This window comes from Lithobates pipiens, unplaced genomic scaffold (assembly GCF_037356315.1).
Source record: "Lithobates pipiens isolate NorthernLeopardFrog02 unplaced genomic scaffold, aLitPip1_a1.2 Scaffold_16, whole genome shotgun sequence".
Taxonomy (NCBI): domain Eukaryota; kingdom Metazoa; phylum Chordata; class Amphibia; order Anura; family Ranidae; genus Lithobates; species Lithobates pipiens.
The window spans coordinates 275,549,032-275,569,185 of record NW_027507748.1 but is presented as its reverse complement, the minus strand read 5'-3'; the positions used below and the strand labels follow the sequence as shown (position 1 = coordinate 275,569,185).

At 46.6% G+C, this 20,154-nt stretch overlaps 1 protein-coding gene across 2 annotated transcripts in view; it reads left to right on the top strand.

The window, feature by feature from the left end:
- The first annotated feature begins 5,677 nt into the window (after window positions 1–5,677).
- The window catches only part of BLTP3A (bridge-like lipid transfer protein family member 3A), a 142,576-nt gene continuing 128,099 nt past the window's right edge, over window positions 5,678–20,154 (top strand). For both annotated transcript variants that reach the window (XM_077481433.1, XM_077481432.1), the window contains exon 1: window positions 5,678–5,832. In XM_077481433.1, the coding sequence (XP_077337559.1) occupies window positions 5,789–5,832 (44 nt within the window). In that variant the 5' untranslated portion in view covers window positions 5,678–5,788. The remainder of the gene's footprint in view (window positions 5,833–20,154) is intronic.

Here is a 20,154-nt window from a genome sequence, read left to right as displayed (position 1 = left end):
CAGGAGTAGGAATATTCCCCTGTATAGAATGCAACTTCAAGCACCAGACACACATACAAGAAGTGGAAGTATAATTGTATGTTACCAAGGCATCAATAAGGATTCATCAAAATTGGGGGGGGTAAATAATGTTTAACCCAAGGATGGCAGGTTTTCTGGAGTTTACAGATTTTGGCATGGATCATAGCTTGGTTAACTCTCTTTTGAGTTTTTGCTAATATTAAGTGTAAATGTGAGATCTGAGTTCTTTTTGACCCTATATCTCACATTAAAGAGGTCATGTCATGCTTTTTTTCTATTACAAGGGATGTTTACATTCCTTGTAATAGGAATAAAAGTGATCCAAAATTTTTATTTTAAAGGGACAGTGTAAAAATAAAGTAAAATAAATAATACAAAAAAAATGTAAAGCGCCCTGTCCCGCCAAACTCGCGCGCAGAAGCGAACGCATGCGTAAGTCACGCCCGCATATGTCAAAGGTATTCAAACCACACACGTGAGGTATTGCCATGATCGTTAGCATGAGAGCAATAATTCTAGCAAAAAAGACCTCCTCTGTAACTCAAAACTGGTAACCTGTAGACCTTTTTAATCTTCGCCTATGGAGATTTTTAAGTGTCAAAGTTTGCCGCCATTCCACAATCAGGAGCAATTTTGAAGCATGATATGTTGGGTATCAATTTACTCGGCGTAACTATATCTTTCACAATATAAAAAAAAAATGTGCTAACTTTACTGTTTTCTTATTTTTTTTTATAAAAAAAATGTGTATTTTTTTCCAAAACGATTGCGTTTGTAAGACCGCTGCGCAAATACGGTGTGACATAAGTATTGCAACGACTGCCATTTTATTCTCTAGGGTGTCTGGAATTTTTTTTTATGTATTTATATATCTATCTATATATATATAATGTTTGGGGGTTCTAAGTAATTTTCTAGCAAAAAAACCCCTGAGTTTAACTTGTAAACACCAAGTGTAAAAAATAGGCCCGGTCCTTAAAGTGACTGTAAAGCTACGAGTTTTTTTATTTTTATTAAATAACAAACATGTCATACTTACCTCCACTGTGCAGTTCGTTTTGCGAGTGGCCCTTATCATCCTCTTTTGAGGTCCCTCTGCATTGCTGGTAGCTCCTCCCTGCATCGTATAACCCCCTAGGAGAAGCGCTCCCCTGGGGGGTTACCTTGCGGGCACGCTCCAGAGTCCAGCATTTGCGTCTATAGATGCAGAATGCTGGACTCGGCCCAGCCCTCCGGTGCCGCATCATTGAATTTTATTGACAGCAGTGGCCAATGGCTGCTCTGCTATCAATCTATCCAATCAAGAGCCAAGAAACCCCTATAAATACTACAGCTGCTGACTTTTAATAAATGGACACTCACCTGTCCCGGGTTCCAGCGATGCCGGCAGCCGAGGCCGATCGATCGCTCGGCTCTCGGCTGCTGCCGTCACCATTCTAGGTGAGGGAATCAGGAAGTGAAGTGAATCGGCTTCACTTCCCGGTTCCCTACTGCGCATGCGCGAGTCGCGCAGCGCAATAGGAATTCTCTGCACTGTCTCTGAGACCCGTGTGTGTCCCAGCAGACAGCGCGGCAGGGCAGGAAATGACATAGACTCCCACGGGAGTCTATGCCCGGAAGTGGGTGTAAATACCTGTCTTAGAAACCCCCCTCCCCCCTGAAAGGTGCCAATTGTGACACCGGAGGGGGGGAGGGTTCCGATCAGCGGAGGTTCCACTTTAGGGTGGAACCCCGCTTTCAGTCATTTTTTTCATCTTTCCATCTATTAAATCTTCTGTCCTTGTTGTTTTAAATAGTATAACTTTTTTTTTTTAAATACTTTATACAGCCCGCTTTCTGTTTCTTGTCCGGTAAAAAGCTTATGATACCATGTACATCTCTCTCTCACGCTTGTGAGCATTTACCAGAAAGGGGGGGGGGGGGAGTCATATGAGGGCCAATGAAATCTGAGTTGGAGGTGTAGTGTCACATTTTGCTGCCTATCACAGGATGCTGCGGAAGTGACGTTGTTGCGTACTGCGCATGCGCGATGCGTTCCAAACACTCGCGCCGTGCGTTCCAACATAGTTTCGGCAATACAGTTCAGCGAAACCATCACATAATGTTACGGAAGTGATGTCACACACAACACAAACACTGGGCCGTTCGTTACAACACTAATACTTCCCTTGTTACCTAGTAGGTTTTGCATTGCTGGGACTTGTAGTGCCTATCCTGAGCTACATGCTTCAATGTTCAGTGTCCTCATCCCTATCCCCATGCTTCAATGTTCAGTGTCCTCATCCTTATCCCCGAGCTTCAATGTTCAGTGTCCATCCTTATCCCCGTGCTTCAATGTTCAGTGTCCTCATCCCTATCCTCGATCTTCAATGTTCAGTGTCCTCATCCCTATCCCCCTGCTTCAATGTTCAGTGTCCTCATCCTTATCCCTGAGCTTCAATGCTCAGTGTCCTCATCCTTATCCCCATGCTTCAATGTTCAGTGTCCTCATCCCTATCCTCGAGCTTCAATGTTCAGTGTCCTCATCCCTATCCCCCTGCTTCAATGTTCAGTGTCCTCATCCTTATCCCTGAGCTTCAATGTTCAGTGTCCTCATCCCTATCCCCATGCTTCAATGTTCAGTGTCCTCATCCTTATCCCCGAGCTTCAATGTTCAGTGTCCATCCTTATCCCCGAGCTTCAATGTTCAGTGTCCTCATCCTTATCCCTGAGCTTCAATGTTCAGTGTCCTCATCCCTATCCCCATGCTTCAATGTTCAGTGTCCTCATCCTTATCCCCGAGCTTCAATGTTCAGTGTCCATCCTTATCCCCGTGCTTCAATGTTCAGTGTCCTCATCCTTATCCCCGTGCTTCAATGTTCAGTGTCCTCATCCCTATCCGCGAGCTTCAATGTTCAGTGTCCTCATCCCTATCCCCCTGCTTCAATATTCAGTGTCCTCATCCTTATCCCCGAGCTTCAATGTTCAGTGTCCTCATCCCTATCCCCATGCTTCAATGTTCAGTGTCCTCATCCTTATCCCGAGCTTCAATGTTCAGTGTCCATCCTTATCCCCGTGCTTCAATGTTCAGTGTCCTCATCCTTATCCCCGTGCTTCAATGTTCAGTGTCCTCATCCTTATCCCCATGCTTCGATGTTCAGTGTCCTCATCGAAGCAGGGGGATAAGGATGAGGACACTGAACATTGAAGCTTGCGGATAGGGATGAGGACACTGAACATTGAAGCTCGGGGATAAGCATGAGGACACTGAACATTGAAGCTCGGGGATAAGGATGAGGACACTGAACATTGAAGCACAGGGATAAGGATGAGGACACTGAACATTGAAGCTCGGGGATAAGCATGAGGACACTGAACATTGAAGCTCGGGGATAAGGATGAGGACACTGAACATTGAAGCTCGGGGATAGGGATGAGGACACTGAACATTGAAGCTTGCGGATAGGGATGAGGACACTGAACATTGAAGCATGGGGATAGGGATGAGGACACTGAACATTGAAGTTCGGGGATAAGGATGAGGACACTGAACATTGAAGCAGGGGGATAGGAATGAGGACACTGAACATTGAAGCTCGCGGATAGGGATGAGGACACTGAACATTGAAGCACGGGGATAAGGATGGACACTGAACATTGAAGCTGGGGGATAAGGATGGACATTGAAGCTCGGGGATAAGGATGAGGACACTGAACATTGAAGCATGTAGCTCAGGATAGGCACTACAAGTCCCAGCAATGCAAAACCTACTAGGTAACAAGGGAAGTATTAGTGTTGTAACGAACGGCCCAGTGTTTGTGTTGTGTGTGACATCACTTCCGTAACATTATGTGATGGTTTCGCTGAACTGTATTGCCGAAACTATGTTGGAACGCACGGCGCGAGTGTTTGGAACGCATCGCGCATGCGCAGTACGCAACAACGTCACTTCCGCAGCATCCTGTGATAGGCAGCAAAATGTGACACTACAGAGGCATGCCTCTGTGTAAATCCAGGAAGTAGCTTCAGCTGCCCACAGTTAAAATGGCTGCAGCCAGACTTAGTGGAGGGAGATTTCTGCAGCATATTTGGCAAGCACAGAATCACAATATATATAAAATAATATGCAAAGTGGTTGGAGGGAAGCTTCAGAGTGGCAAAGATGTTTTTATCACAAATTATGTGAGCAGACTGCAGTTCCTCTTTAACCACTTGCTTACTGGGCACTTAAACCCCCCTCCTGTCCAGACCAATTTTCAGCTTTCAGTGCTGTCGCACTTTGAATGACAATTGCAGTCATACAACACTTTACCCAAATAAAATTTGGATCATTTTTTCCCCACAAATAGAGCTTTCTTTTGATGGTATTTGATCACCTCTATGGTTTTTATTTTTTGTTAAAAAATGTATTTTTAAAACAAATAAAAAAAAAAATTATATATTTTTTAGATTTTGTTATAAAATTTTGCAAGCAGGTAATTTTTCTCCTTCATTGATGTACGCTGATGTGGCTGCACTGGTGGGCACTGATAGGCAGCATTGAGAGGTGGCACTGATAGCTGGCAGTGATGAGCACTGATGGGTGGCAGTGATGGGCACTGATAGTTTAAACTGAAAGTCAGCACTGCTAGGTGGCACGGATTGGCACCACTGGTGGGCATTGATAGGTGGCACTTGTGGGCACTGTGGTCAATGGCAGGTGGCACTTGGAGGCACAGAGGAGGAGGCAGATGTGCCTCCTTCCTCTTCATGACCGATGTCCCTTGAGCATAAGCCAGGGATCGGCTTCTTTAGCATGAGGAGAAAAAAAGGCCGATCACCGAACTTTTGTTTATACATGTGATCAGCTGTCATTGGCTGACAGCCGATCACATGGTAAGGGGCTGGGACCGACCCCTTACACGGATCGATGATCGCCTGAGTCTCGGTGATCACAGCGCACGCTGTGCACACCCTGCAGGGGGGCGAGCAAAGGGGAGGATGTCCTGTGATGACCTCCCAGAAATTCAGGTCTGTGCTGTGGCCGTCATTCGGCTATAGCGTGGACCTCAAGTGGTTAAAGTTGTTGTAAACTTTGTTGCACCAACTCTACTTACAGGTTAGCCTATAAGGCTTACCTGTAGTTACTAGAAATATCTCCTAAACCTGCACATACGCTTGCGCCAATGTCATCAGCACATGCACACTGAAGAAAGGGCACGATTGTATAGTTTCTAAGGGGCCCGTGCCGTGACCGGCGGCTCCTGCACGCATGCGCGGGAGTGACGTCACATGACTCTGGCCAGTCACAGAGCTGGAGTCCACGGCACCGGAAGGAAGATGGATGCAGTCACCAGGAGGGTCATTGCGGGCTTCGTTTGCAGGTGCCACACAATGGGCTAGTGTGCCATGTATACTAACCCATTATGCTTTTACTTTGCAGGGAAAAAAAGAGGAAGTAACACCCATCAGACTTTACTTCCTCTTTCAGTGGTTAACCTCTTATGAATGAGCGGATTACAGATTAAAGCAACCGCCAGGAGGGAGCAGGTATGCGGAGAACAATACTGAGCAGAGAAGACCCGCTAAAATGCCACAAACCTCCTCGTCAATGAATGCGGATTCCGCATGCTGGTTAGGAGCACTGAGAGTACCAAGATGGCGGCGTAGCGTCTCCGGTTTCTAAGGAACTGGAGGTCCGTCAGTGCTGATGTTTCTTCTCTATGGTATCTCTGGTTGACACGGGGTCGCCGGGATGCAGGAGGACTGTAGGCTGGCGGTGTATGAGGTGTAATAAGCGGCTCGGGGATGGCTGGAATCATCAAGAGGCAAATCTTAAAACACTTATCAAGGTAGGAGGTGGAGGACAGGCGCTGTGGGGAGTGCGGGGAGCGGCAATTGCTGCTCATTCACACGATGAGGTCATTGGGAGAGGGAATTGGCTGCTGTGTGGGAGGGGAGAGTTCTGTGGAAGATGCTATAGAATGGAGAATCCAGCACTGGCCTGACTTATACTAGTCTTCTGTCTGCTCGTTATTATCTCAGGCAATTTATCAGTTTCTACTGTATCTGAGTTAATTACTCCTAGAGAGCCGCCACTATTCTCTATACAGTCCTTTCATTTATATGCTGCCAGATTTCTCACCCCCCCCCCCATAGAAGCCCCTCCCCCTTCTATTTTTTAACAGCACCAAAGCCAGCCAATAAAATTCCAGGGTAATACCTTTAAAGTGGAACAACACTGCATTCAGATGCTGTGTAGTTCCAATTTAAGGTATTATCCTGTAATACCCACAATGCTATTTAACCACTTGCTCTCTCGAAGATTTACCCCCCCCCATGACCAGGCCATTTTTTTTATACCGGGTTGTGTTACTTTCACAATTGCGCGGTCGTGCTACTCTGTACTCTGTCCTTTTTTCCCCTCACAAATAGAGCTTAGTTTTGGTGGTATTTGATCACTTGTGTAGGTTTTTATTTTTTTGCTAGGTGAACAAGTGCCATATTTATCAGCATATAACACGCACCTTCATTTTAGATGGGAAGTTACAGAAAAAAAATAATAATAATTTAAATAAAGAACGTTGAAGCAAAATAAGGGTCAGTGCCCATCAATGTAGCTTCACAATTGCCCATCAATACAGCTTGATCAATGCCCATCTGCAGCCTCGCAATTGCCCGTCAATGCAGCTTGATCAATGCCCATCTGCAGCCTCGCAAATACCCGTCAATGCAGCCTGATCAATGCCCATCTGCAGCCTTGCAATTGCCTGTCAGTTCAGCTTGTTCAGTGCCCATCTTCAGCCTCGCAATTGCCCATCAGTGCAGCTTGATCAATGCCCATCTGCAGCCTTAAAATTGCCTATCAATGCAGCTTGATCAATGCCCATCTGTAGCCTTGCAATTGCCCATCAGTTCAGCTTGATCAGTGCCCATCTGCAGCCTTGCAATTGCCCATCAATACAACTTGATCAATGCTGCCCATCTGCAGACTCGCAATTGCCCATCAATGCAGCCTGATCGGTGCCCATCTGCAGCCTCATATCAGATTGCTGCTGCCTCGGGGGCTGCCTCTCACTGTATGTAATCTGATGGCGATCGTCCTGTCCCCTAATTTTGGCTAGTGTTAGGGCTTGTTCACACCAGGTATGGTGTGAAAACGTGTGAGGAAAAAGAGGCTGCCTTATGTAGACACCCATGAGTGCCAATAATTCTTAATAGTGATGGTGCCATCACACATCTGCCAAATGTGCTAAAAGGCATAGTAGTACAAGTGCTGATTGGTGCAGCGTGATTTTAGAAATCATGCCGGAAATATTTTTGACGTTTCACGTAGGGCAGCGCATTAAAATGAGTGCAAAAAAAAAAAAAAACACTGGGATACACTTTGTGGTGTGAACAAGTTCTAAGCGAGGATTATAAATTTTAGTTGCTATCTGTGTCCCATTGGGTAGATAACCTTTCACTTCCTGTCCCATAGCTAAAATAGGGAGTGAGAGGAAATCTAGTGTCCTCATTGGAGAATTTACCCTCCTTTCCTGTTCTGGTGACAACCCAAAATTTTGGCATTTATTTTAATTTTTTTTTTACATTTGATAACGGTAAATGGGACAAGTTGAGGGTGTATCTCCCTCACAGGGGTACAGACAGCAATAAAGATGTTCCAATTCATCTCTGCTAAATCCAAAAAAAAAAAAATTGCCTTTGGTTACACTCAGGGTGGATAAAAATCGATAATTAAAAAAAAAAAAAAAAAAATCTGATTTTTATTTTATTTTATGAAATGTATTTTAATAAAATGCTTTGGGAGTAAAAATCTATAAGAGATAGTTTGCTATTTAGGCCTCATGCACACGGATGTTTTTACAGCTGCTTTTTTGAGCTTTTTTTGCAGCTTAAAAACGGCTGTCCATATTAGTTTATGGCTTCATGCCCACCTAGGCGTTTTTGAGCTGCAAATGGCATAGGCGTTTTTAAGCTGTAAAAAAAAAAACCAGGACCAGTGCGTTCCGTGGCGCGGAGCTAGAGCTGTAAAAACGTGAATTGCGCAAAAACGCGCATAAACGCGTAACATATTTTCTTTGTTTTCTGTGGCATTGTGGGAAATTTGGGAGTGCTATAGCGAAGAGATGTGTTTCTTTAAAAAACGCTACTTAACGCTAACGCTAAAAAACACGCAAAAACGCCAATGCAAAACGCGGTAAAAAATCGCGTTTTTAACGCCGATTTTTCCAGGTGTCAGAGCTAGCTTTGCAGCCAGTTTTTTAAAACGTCCATGTGCATGAGCACTTAAGATACATTAATAATTTAGTTTATTCAGCATGAAATGGAGCTTGGTTATATAGCATGAGGCTGAATATTCTGCCACATTTACATTTTTGGTAAACAAATTCAATGAATCCAAGCTCTGCAAGCTGAGATAACATGCGCTGTATTCATGCATTCACACAATTTCACAGTAACCATGAGATAAACCAAAGTTAAAGCGGAGGTCCACCCTAAAGTGGACCTTCCGATCATCGGAACCCTCCCCCCCTCCGGCGCCACAATTGGCACCTTTCAGGGGGGAGGGGGGTGCAGATACCTGTACAGTACAGGTATCTGCACCCACTTCCGGGATAGCTCTCTGCGGAAAGGGGCGTAGATTACGCCCCTTTCCGCAAGTGCCCGCCCCTTTCCGCAAGTGCCCCGCTGCCTGCTGGGAAACACACAGATCCCAGAGGCAGCGGGGACCGTCCTTATTGCGCAGCGCGATTCGCGCATGCGCAGTAGGGAACCGGGAAATGAAGCCGAAAGGCTCCATTTCCTGATTCCCATACCCAAGATGGCGGCGGCAGCACCCGAGAGACGATCTAGAGATCGGCTTCGGGTGCCGACATCGCGGGCGCGCTGGACAGGTAAGTGTCACTATTTTAAAAGTCAGCAGCTGCAGTATTTGTAGCTGCTGGCTTTTAAAAAAAAAAAAAAAAAAAAAAACCCGGAGTCCCGGCGGACTCCCGCTTTAAGGAATGTTCCTTTTATCCCATTGTTTTGCAAATCTATGTACACTACAAACTGTATAACTGTTCTGATATCGCTGTTTTACTAACCTGACAGATTATTATTCTAAAAAGGAAACCTTTGCTTTGTTTGTAAATATTAAAGATGCTAACTACCTGCAAGAATGAGTCCTTACATTTAAAGAGCACCTGTCATTTCAGATCCATCATGGCAGCGCCTTTTAGCGGACATCCATTCACCTGCTGCCGCCACATTCATCGCCTTGTTGTGTCACTGCCGCATCACCAGCTGTCCCATTTAAGTGAATGGGACTGCCAGTGAGTCAACAGCCAGTCAGAAGGAGGTACAACAGCCAGACAGAGATGACAGTTGCTCTTTAAAAATTATGATTTATATCAAGCCTTTTTACTAGGGATGGGCTTTATGTTCGGACCGAACATTGGCTGTTCACCTGTTCGCTTAATAGCGAACAATTTGGGGTGTTCGCAAGAAATTCAAAAGTCTGGGAGAAATCAAAAGTGCTAATTTTAAAGTTTAATGTGCAAGTTATTGTCATAAAAAGTGTTTGGGGACCCGGGTCCTGCCCCAGGGGACATGTATCAATGCAAAAAAAAAAAATTCTAAAAACAGCCGTTTTTTTGGGAGCAGTGATTTTAATAATGCTTAAAGTGAAATAAAAGTGTAATATTCCTTTAAATTTCTTACCTGGGGGATGTCTATAGTATGTCTGTAAAGTGGCACTTGTTTCTCGTGTTTAGAACAGTCTGAGAGCAACTGACATTTCTAAAGGAAAAAAGTCATTTAAAACTACTCGCGGCTATTGTTGATCCCGGCAATACACATAAAATACATTGAAAAAAATGGCATGGGATTCCCCCACAGGGGAACCCTGAACCAAAATTTAAAAGAAAAATTGCACGGGGGTCCTCTCAAATCCCATACCAGGCCCTTCAGGTCTGTTATGGATATTAAGGGGAACCCCGCGCCAACATTAAAAAAAAAAATGGTGTGGGAGGCCCCCCTCATAATCCATACCAGACCCTCCAGGTCTGGTATGGATTTTAAGGGGAACCTCACACCAAAATGAGAAAAAAATGGCGTGGGGTCCCCCAAAAAATCCATACCAGACTCCCGAGCATGCAACCTGGCAGGCCGCAGGAAAAGAGGGGGGTGACGAGAGAGCATCCCCACCCTCCTGAACCATACCAGGCCACATGCCCTCAACATGGGGAGGGTGCTTTGGGGGAAGGGCCTCATCCCCACAACCCTTGCCAGGTGATTGTGGAGGTCTGCCCCCGTGTGAATAGGTAATGGTACAAATGTACCCCTACCATTTCACAAAAAAAGTGTCAAAAATGTTAAAGACAATAGCCGGTTTTTAACCATTCCTTTATTAATGTCTTCTTGTTTCCCCACTTCTTCCATCTTCTTCTGGTCTTCCTTTTGGTTTTCTTCTTCCTCCATCTTGTTCTTCCCCCACTTCTTCCTCTATCTTCCTCTGCTTCTTCCTCCGGTCTTCTCGTCCGGCATTTTCATCCAGCTTCCCGCAAACCCCCACAACCATCGGACAAGGTTTGTGGGGATGAGGCCCTTCTCCCCATCAACATGGGGACAGGGTGCATTGGGTGGCTACCCCAAAGCACCTTACTTGTGTTGAGGGCATGTGGCCTGGTACGGTTCAGGAGGGGGGGTGCTCTCTCGCCCCCCCTCTTTTCCTGCGGCCTGCCAGGTTGCGTGCTCGGGTAACGGTCTGGTATGGATTTTTGGGGGTACCCCACGCCATTCTTTTTTTTAAATTTTGGCACAGGGTTCCCCTTAAATCCATACCAGATCTGAAGGGTCTGGTATGGATTTTGAGGGGGACCCCCACGCCTATATATATATATATATATATATATATATATATATATATATAAAAATTTTTTTTTTTTTGGGGGTTTTGGGTTCCCCTATGGGGGATTCCCATGCTGTTTTTTTTTTTTTCAATGACTTTTATGTGTATTGCTGGGACCAACAATTCATTATAGCCGTGAGTACTTTTAAATTACTTTTTTGTCCTTTAGAAATATTATTTTGCTCTCAGGCTGTTTTAAATATGGCAAACATGCACCACTTTACAGGCATACTATAGACACCCCCCAGGTACGAAATTTAAAGGAATATTACACTTTTATGGTTTCACTTTAAGCATTATTAAAATTGCTGCTCCTGAAAATTGGCCGTTTTTAAAACTTTTTTTGCATTAAGGCTGCTTTCACACTGGGGTGGTATTCAGGCGTTACAGCGCTAAAAATAGCGCCTGTGTAGCGCCTGAAAAAAAACGGCCCCTTTCCCTCCAGTGTGAAAGCCGGAGGGCTTTCACACTGGAGCGATGCGCTGGCAGGACGGTGAAAAAAGTCCTGCTAGCCGCATCTTTGGAGCGGTGAAGGAGCGGTGTATTCACCGCTCCTATACCGCTCCTACCCATTGAAATCAATGGGACACCGCGGCAATACCGCCGGCAAAGCGCCGCTGCAGCGGCGCTTTGCGGGCGGGTTTAACCCTTTTTCGGCCGCTAGCGGGGGTTAAAACCACCCTGCTAGCGCCCGCAGACCGCCGCTAAAACGACGGTAAAGCGCCGCTAAAAATAGCGGCGCTTTACCGCCGACGCCGCTCCCGCCCCAATGTGAAAGCAGCCTAATACATGTCTCCTTGGACAGGACCCAGGTCCCCAAACCCTATTAAGGACAATAACTTGCATATTAGCCTTTAAAATTAGCACTTTTGATTATTCATGTCCGTGTTCCATAGACTTTAACGGTGTTTGCATGTTCGAACAAATTTTTTGCCTGTTCGCATGTTCTGGATCGAACCGAACCGGGGGGTGTTTGGCTCATCCCTACTTTTTACTAGTGATTTAAATCAACTTGATTTAAATCAAATCCACCCTGGTTACACTTTAATGAAATCTTTAGTTTGAATACATTGTTTGTTTCTCGTACACAAATGCAATTGAATCTCCTAACCTTAATAAAGTGCAATACACAGCAAAAGTTTTTGGCCATTGTGAAAAATGCTGTAATATGAGGATGATTTAGGCCCCTTGCACACACCAGTGTCCAGCTTTTGTGCATGCATTGTGGTATTTTAATGTGTCTGTCTGGCATCCAGCTTTGCTGCCTGCATCCTGTCAATGGCTCTGGCAGGTTGAAATATGCTGCGGCTGAATGGGGCTGTACCGAGTGGTACTTTTGGTCAGGGCCTATACTTTTAGGGATATAATAAATACATTTCTGCTCTGTAGAAAACAAATATTATGCAGCAGCTTTTACATGTAGGTAGTGTAACAAACCCAAATCAACATGAAGACAAAATGTGTAGCGCCACTATATAATAATATGCAAATTGCATGAAAAAAAGTAAGAATGACCCAATAAATGCTGATCACACTGAATTAGAAAGTAGAAACAGAAGAAAACATCCACTGCCTTCCAGTGTGAATTCACTTTTCTAAAGTTCCCAAGGAACCAGTCACCATCTCCATGTGAAGTCAAAACTCACCAGAACAGAGGGGCTACCATTACAGCAGCAAAAGCGCCTGTGACACGAGTTAGATCTCCTTGGATCACCTGCAACAGTTCCCATGTTCTGCATTCAATGGCACCTCCAGATCGACTTGAACTAGGACAAATAAAGCTTGCCAAGAGCCAGGGATAATCTTCATCAGTGCAGAATTTTATTAAAATATTGCATTAAAGCATTACATAAAGTAATCATATGAAAGCACTCACAATGATGGCCGCCGCTGACCCGGCTGCTGATGTCAGCATCTGAAATTTAGCTCTGGTGCATTTTGTCCAATCTGACATTTTCAAGGGGTCCTTAACCTTCATTACAGGCAATCATGGAAGCAAGAGAGACTCCGCTCCAGGTGAGTTGATCCAAGTGAAGTGAAATAAAATAATGAGGACAACTCCTACGTTGCAAGCCACACCGTGAAAATGCATATGAGGATATGAATGGCTGCACACCACAATCTCAAAAAGACCTTTTATTGTATCTTCCCAAAAAGTGTAAAGACAAATACCACAGGACGGTAGCAAGTGAAACAGGTTGACGTGTTTCACACAGTTATATTATGCTTACTCCTAAACAATTTATGAGTAAGCAAAATACAACGCACTGTGAAAAACGCATCAATCTGATTCACTTGCCACCATCCTGTGATGTTTGTCTTTCCACTTTATGGGACGATACAATAAAAGGACTTTTGAGATTGTGGTGTGCAGCCATTCTTTTCCTCATTGCAGGCATTCACCCCTGAACTCGCAGGGCCCTAGGTGTTTCACGCAGAAAAAAAGGTTCCTGCAGCATTTTGAAAACGCAGTAGCTGGGAAAATCGCATGTGGTCAATTTAAACTTTTATTTTAACATAGATTGTAACATATATGGCGATCTATAGACTTTTTTTATAGGCTGCAGTCAATGGGGCAGGATTTGGCAATTGGGCTTCCCAGGCACACTAAGGTCCCTTTCACACTGGGGCAGTGGGTGTGTCAACGGCAAAGCCTGTCTATTTGTAGTGTATATAAAAGTGACACCATTTTTTAAATTTTTTTTTAAGAACAGTGTAAAAATTAAAACGTAAAATAAATAAAATAAAAATAATTTATTTTTTAAACGCACCCTGTCCCGCTGAGCTCATGTGTAGAAGCGAAAACATACGTGAGTAGCGCCGGCATATGAAAACGGTGTTCAAAAACCATGTGAGGTATTGTCGTGATCGTGATTTTTTTCTTTTATATCCATATTTCATCCATCTGTTTTCAGATGAAATACGGACATACATATATCCTTATATCCCAATATCATCCGTTTCTGCTATGGTCCGATTCTGCAGCGTCTGCTGCACCGTTCATCCTTCTTTCCTGCTGCCCACATCTCGTTCCTCATGCTCTCCGAGCCCCCCACAGTGAACAGGACACAAGGAGTGGGGGGGGGGGGGGGAGACCACGCAAGCCCATAGTGCTTTACAGGTGCTTCGGCGGCACTGCCCCTTCATTTCAATGGGCAGGGGCCCTTTAGGAGCGGTGGGGACCCCACGCCATTTTTTTTTCTCTTGCAGCTGTCAGCTGATGGTTGTTAAGAACATGGCAGTCGGCTTCCTGGCCCCCTGCTTAGCAACCCGCGATATACAGTGTTTAAAATAAAAACGCAAAACACATTAAATCGCATTAAAAACACAACACTCACGTTTCTGGTGGGATTCCATTGAAGTCTATTACACTCAAAACATGGAAAAAGTCCCAGACCCAAAAACGCAGCAGTCGCAAAACACATAGATGTGAACTTGTACCATAGGAAACCATGTTAAATGGACTGTAGTGTGTTACTGCAAAACACATTAAAAAATGCATAAGTGTGCACCTAGGGTAAATGAGTGTGTGCAAGTGTATGGATAAATGACTGTAGCTCTGCCTTGCCAAGCAAGTTTCACCAAGACAAATTTAAATACGGTTTTAGTTAAAATCATTATTTTTTATCAGGACAAGTAGATTGGGACCCCAATTTAGTCCCTTTAGTTGTTAAAAAAGATATGGGTTTTCCTCTGGCCGATGGCGATATTTATTTAGAGCAGCAGCTGATGGTCGATATATGATGCCGATTTTTTTGGGGCCGATATGTTGGGCCGTCCCCCCCCCCCCCCTTCATCTCATAAAATCTAACAGACACCTTTCCCACTGGGGCATTTTTCAGGTGCTTTTGGGCTAAAAATAGCGCCTGTAAAGTGCCTGCAAAATCACTCCCCTGCAGTCTGCGTGAAGGCCCAAGTGCTTTCACACTGTGGAGATGCGCTGGCAGGATGTTAAAAAAAAGTCCTGCAAGCAGCACCTTTGGAGTGGTATATACCGCTCCTCCACCACTCCTGCCCATTGACATGAATGGGCACCACTGCCGAAGTGCATGCAATGCGATTTGGCAGCGGCGCTTCACAGACGCATTTAACCTCTTCCTCGGCTAGCTGGGTTATATGCGCCCCACTAGCAGCCAAATAGCACCGCTAAAATGAAGGTAAAGTTCCGCTAAAACTAGCAGCATTTTACCATCAACGCCTGCCCGCTCCAGTGTGAAAGCAGCCTTAATAAGTGATAAAGAAAATTTCTTACATTTAAACATTTATTAAACAAAACAAACCTCCAATCAGTTTACTTGTAAGTATAATTTAGATTTAAAAAAAAAAAACTATATATTAAATATTAAATAAAAACAGGTAGTCAAAACTTTTGGACGAAAAATAAAATGGGCTAACTTTTACTGTTTTTTATTTTTTTTAAATCATTAGTGTATTTTTTTTCCAATAAAATTGCGTTTGAAAGACCTCTGCGCAAATGCCATGTGACATAAAATATTGCAACAACCGCTATTTTATTCCCTAGGATCTCTGCTAAAAAAATATATATAATTTTTGGGGGTTCTAAGTGATTTTCTGGCAGAAAATACAGGATTTTTACTTGTAAGCAACAAGTGTCAGAAAAGATTTAGTCTTTAAATGGTTAAACTGAGAACTCCTACACACTGAGTTGAGTTCATTCATAAGTGTAAACCTTGTATCACTTGGGGGGCGTGGCCTGGGGTGCAATGGAGTAGGACGTCTGCAGTGAGTGCTCCGCTCGTCCGTACTCCTTTTCTCATCATCCTGCACCATCCTTCCCCTGCATGCCGTCTGGAGGACCCTGACTTACCCCTTACTCTTCTCCTGGAGCCATCTGCCCGTTTTGGAGGCCGCGCAGCGCCGCTCCGGTGAGCTGTATTTCCCTGGGGGCAGCCTGTAGGAAAGTCCGCGGCTTCGGCCTAGTCGCCGGAGCGGCGGCCATTTTGCTCCACCCGGCGGCGGATTTCTCGGCCCTCCAAGCCGCCCTGGAATTGCCCCACACCACCCCCGGCTGCCGGATCGCCCTCTGCCGCGGATGTGGTGCCTGTCAGGTTGGTGGAGGCCGGTTGGATAGTCCGCGGCGCCGGCCTGGTCCCCGAGCCGGCGGCCATCTTGCTCCACCCGCCGCGGCCTCTATAGGCCTCTCTCACAGTTGTCATCCATCCATTCGCCTGCCTGTGGCTGCTAAATCGCCCCCTGCCTCCTGTGAAGTGCCCCTCTATCCTGCAGCAGCCAGTTAGACAGCCTGCGGGGCCGGCCTGGGCCCTGGAGAAGTGGCCATATTGCTACACCCACCGCAGTCCCTTACTAAGTACTCTGCATCCACCTCCCCTTCCTGTGCCCGTTTCTCCTCTGCTGCAGCCACTGATCCTTGCAGGCACCAAGCCCCCATCTGCTAACCGTACCTGCAGCACTTGGCGATTGTTACGAGAGGGGCGACTGAGGAGCTGGCCTAATATCTTGCGGCCATCTTGGAACACCCCGGACCATCTTGGACCATGTCCCCTCCGAAAAAGTCCAACGAGGCCGCTGACAAGCTTGCCAGATACCGCCGCCATGAGGAGGACCACCGGGCCAAAGATGGCGCTGGTGTTCCCTCTGACGCAGACCACTCTACGTCGGCCAGTACCCAAGTCCTGGACGCTATAGCCCTCTGTCAGAGTATGCTCACCTCCAAAATTGAGGAGGTCAAGATTGATGTGTCTCTCATCCGGCAAGATCTCTCTACCCTCCGGGATCGTGTGGCAGAGACGGAGACCCGCATCAGTAGAGCTGAAGACATCATACATCCCCTGCAACACACCACTGACGAGGTGCGCCGTCAGCTGCAACAGCTTTGCGCAAAACAGGACGACATGGAAAACCGTCTCCGAAGATGTAATCTCCGCTTCATCGGCCTCCCTGATGCAGCTGAGGGCAACGATCCGGCGGGTTTCCTTGAAAATCTCCTGACCTCCACCTTCGGAAGAGAGGCATTCTCGGTGATGTTCGCTGTGGAGAGAGCTCATCGAATTCCGGCCCGCCCCCCTCCCCAGGGGGCCCCACCGCGTACTCTGATTGCGAAATTTCTTAACTTCAGAGACCGTGACAAAATCCTCCGCCCGACTAGAGAGAGGGGCAATATCCCTCATACTAATACTCATGTGGCAGTATTCCCAGACTTTTCCAGTGAGGTACAATGGCAGCGATCCAGGTTCCAGGATGTTAAGCGACGCCTTCGGGTTCTACACCTTAAATATGCAATGTTGTATCCTGCGAAGCTTCGCGTGGAATGCGAGGGCCGAACCCACTTTTTTGAAGACCCTGCCTTGGCATCCACCTGGATTGACCAGAGAGAATGTCGAGACTGAACATGTCACCCTACATGTCCACTGTGGATGCTTTTTCCCCTTTTTTTCTTTCTCCCGCCCCCGTGGATACCCGCGATCTCTCCTCCTGCTACTTTGATGATTGAGTCGTCGCGATGAGCACACTATCAATCGACGCCCGTTGCAGGGCCAGGGGACTATCCCGGGAAGATTTTCTTTACATCTCGTACTGGGTCTCACAGCATGCCTATCCTCTCCCGGTGTTCTCGCTGATCTGAGTTCCCTACCTCCCCTGGGCCTGAGGTAGCACCTGGGGAAGACCGAAGATTATACGACATCCAGGACTTTTCTACTGTACTTTATTCATCATCCCTATGGCGGGCGGAGCTCCCCCCTGCTTGGCCATGATGGTATCATACCTTTGTGGCCCCTGCTCCCCATGCACCTTCCAGAGAAGGAGTCGCCCCCCTAGGATTTTTAGGATTTTTGTGTTCTTCTCCCTCCCCCATTTGTCTGATTTTTTTTTTTTTCTCCCCCTTTGTTTTTCTCTCTGTTACCTTGGGTATCTATGTTTCGCTGCAATTAAGTTCCTTGCCTCCAATGGATTCTAACCATTGGATGTCCCCTGTTGGTACCCAGTTATGGGGTATGATGTCCAAGCCGTGTTGGGGTGGCGCTGGACTGGGTGGGGGGTGGGATGTTGTGGTTTTTATTTTTCTTATACCACTATGTTTGCTAACGTTTGTTTATGCTAAAGGTACCATGTTAAAGTTATACATGCATTTTTGGAATTGGCTGCTATTGTGTTCTGTGCGCACTGACTTGGCCATGACTGCCCTGTTGATTCTGGCCCGCCTATGGTTTATTGTTTACGCCCTGCGCCCACCATGAGCTCTTTAAAGTTCCTTACGTGGAATGTCAGAGGCATGCGGAATAAGATAAAACGCACTGCCGCCCTGACATTCCTTAAGTCTCAGCGTGCTGACATTATCGCGCTTGTTGAGACCCATGTTACTGGCCATCTTCAGTCCTCTCTTAAGAAGCCGTGGATAGGTTGGGCGTACCATGCTACCCACACCTCATACTCCAGGGGGGTTTCGGTCCTAATTGCTAAAAGGGTGCCGTTTAATCTAGTGCTGCTCCAGACGGACCGGCAGGGCAGATATGTATTCCTACATGCCACCATTAATGGATCCCCTATTTTGATAATAGCCTGCTATGTCCCCCCTCCCTATAACTCGGTTGTACTTAAGGAGGGCCTTGCATTTATGGCACACTACCCCTCGGTGCCGGCAGTGTGGATGGGGTACTTTAATATGACCCTCATTCCCGCTCTGGATCGCATGGGCACCCCGGCCTCCCCTGGTGACCCACCAGCCCATACCAGACTACACCGTATATTGACCGACTTTGCTCTTGTGGATACATGGTGCCACAAGCATCCGCATGCTCAAGCATACTCGTGCTTCTCAGCCAGCCATAACACAATGTCCCGAATTGACTTCATTCTTATTTCACAGACCCTGACACCCAGACTGGAAGATGTGGGCTTTGCTCCGAGAATCCTCTCGGATCACGCCCCCTACTGGATTACGATGCGGCTTCTGGGGGCCTCTCCCTCTCCTACTTGGCGGCTGAACCCATTTTGGCTGGCCGCCCTGCGGGAGCAGGAGGACATCCCTACGGAGTTGCAGCACTATTTTGCGGTTAACGGGGCCTCCACTACGTACGACATAGTGTGGGACACATTTAAGCTTTACGCCCGCTCCCTGCTCACCACGCGTATTAACAGACTTAAGCGGTCGTCCAAACTTGTTGTCCAACAGGCTACGGACCACCTACAAAGATTGGAGGAGGAGTTTCATCGAGACCCCTCGCCTGACGCAGCCACTACTCTTAAGCTCCAGCTACGACAGGTCTCCCAATTACATACGGAACAGGCCAAGCAACGCATCTTTTTCTGTAGGCAAAGGATCTTTGAGTATGGAGAAAGATCGGGCAAACTACTTGCTTACCTCGCCCACTTAGATTCCCATCCCCCAGTCGTGGTGTCCCTGATGGACACCCAGGGGAATGGTATCACTGATCCGCAACAGGTGGCGGAGCAATTTGCGAGATTTTATCGAGCCCTCTACGCCACTCGGGTCACTCATACTCCCCAAGCCACCAGAGACTATCTAGCGAGAATTACATTTCCCAAACTGACCGACGCCCAACGTGACCTTTTGGAGGCCCCCATTACTGAGGAGGATATTCCCAAGGCTATCTCCTCTCTGGCCACTTCTAAAGCACCAGGACTGGACGGTCTGCCGCTAGAATTTTACGCCACCTACTCTGAAATATTGACCCCTAAACTCCATGACTTATGAGTCCATATTTGACACGGGAGTCCTACCCCCCTCCATGAGAGAAGCACAAATAGTTGTGATTCCCAAGCCAGGGAAGGACCCACACTATCCGGAATCATATAGACCTATCTCTCTACTACAGGTCGACATTAAAATATTGGCCAAGATTCTTGCCTCCCGCCTTAATCAGGTTATCCTCTCCCTGATCCACCCTGACCAGACTGGCTTTATGCCAGGAAAAAACACCGCCATGAATATCCGCCGCTTACTTATGAACATCCAGGGATCCCATGATGAAGTCGGCTCGCGGGTCGTGGTGGCTCTGGATGCTGCCAAGGCCTTCGACTCCGTGGAGTGGAACTACCTGTGGGAATGCCTCTCGGGATTTGGGCTTGGCCCCAACTTTATCCGATGGGTCCAACTCCTGTATCAATCCCCGAGGGCCAAGGTGTTTGTGAACGGCTGGCTCTCTGATCAGTTCCCGCTGGAGAGAGGGATTCGACAAGGCTGCCCCCTTTCCCCCATGTTGTATGCGTTGGCTGTGGAGCCACTGGCTATTATGGTTCGCGCAGACGCCAAAATTCGTGGCCTTAGGATAGGAAACCT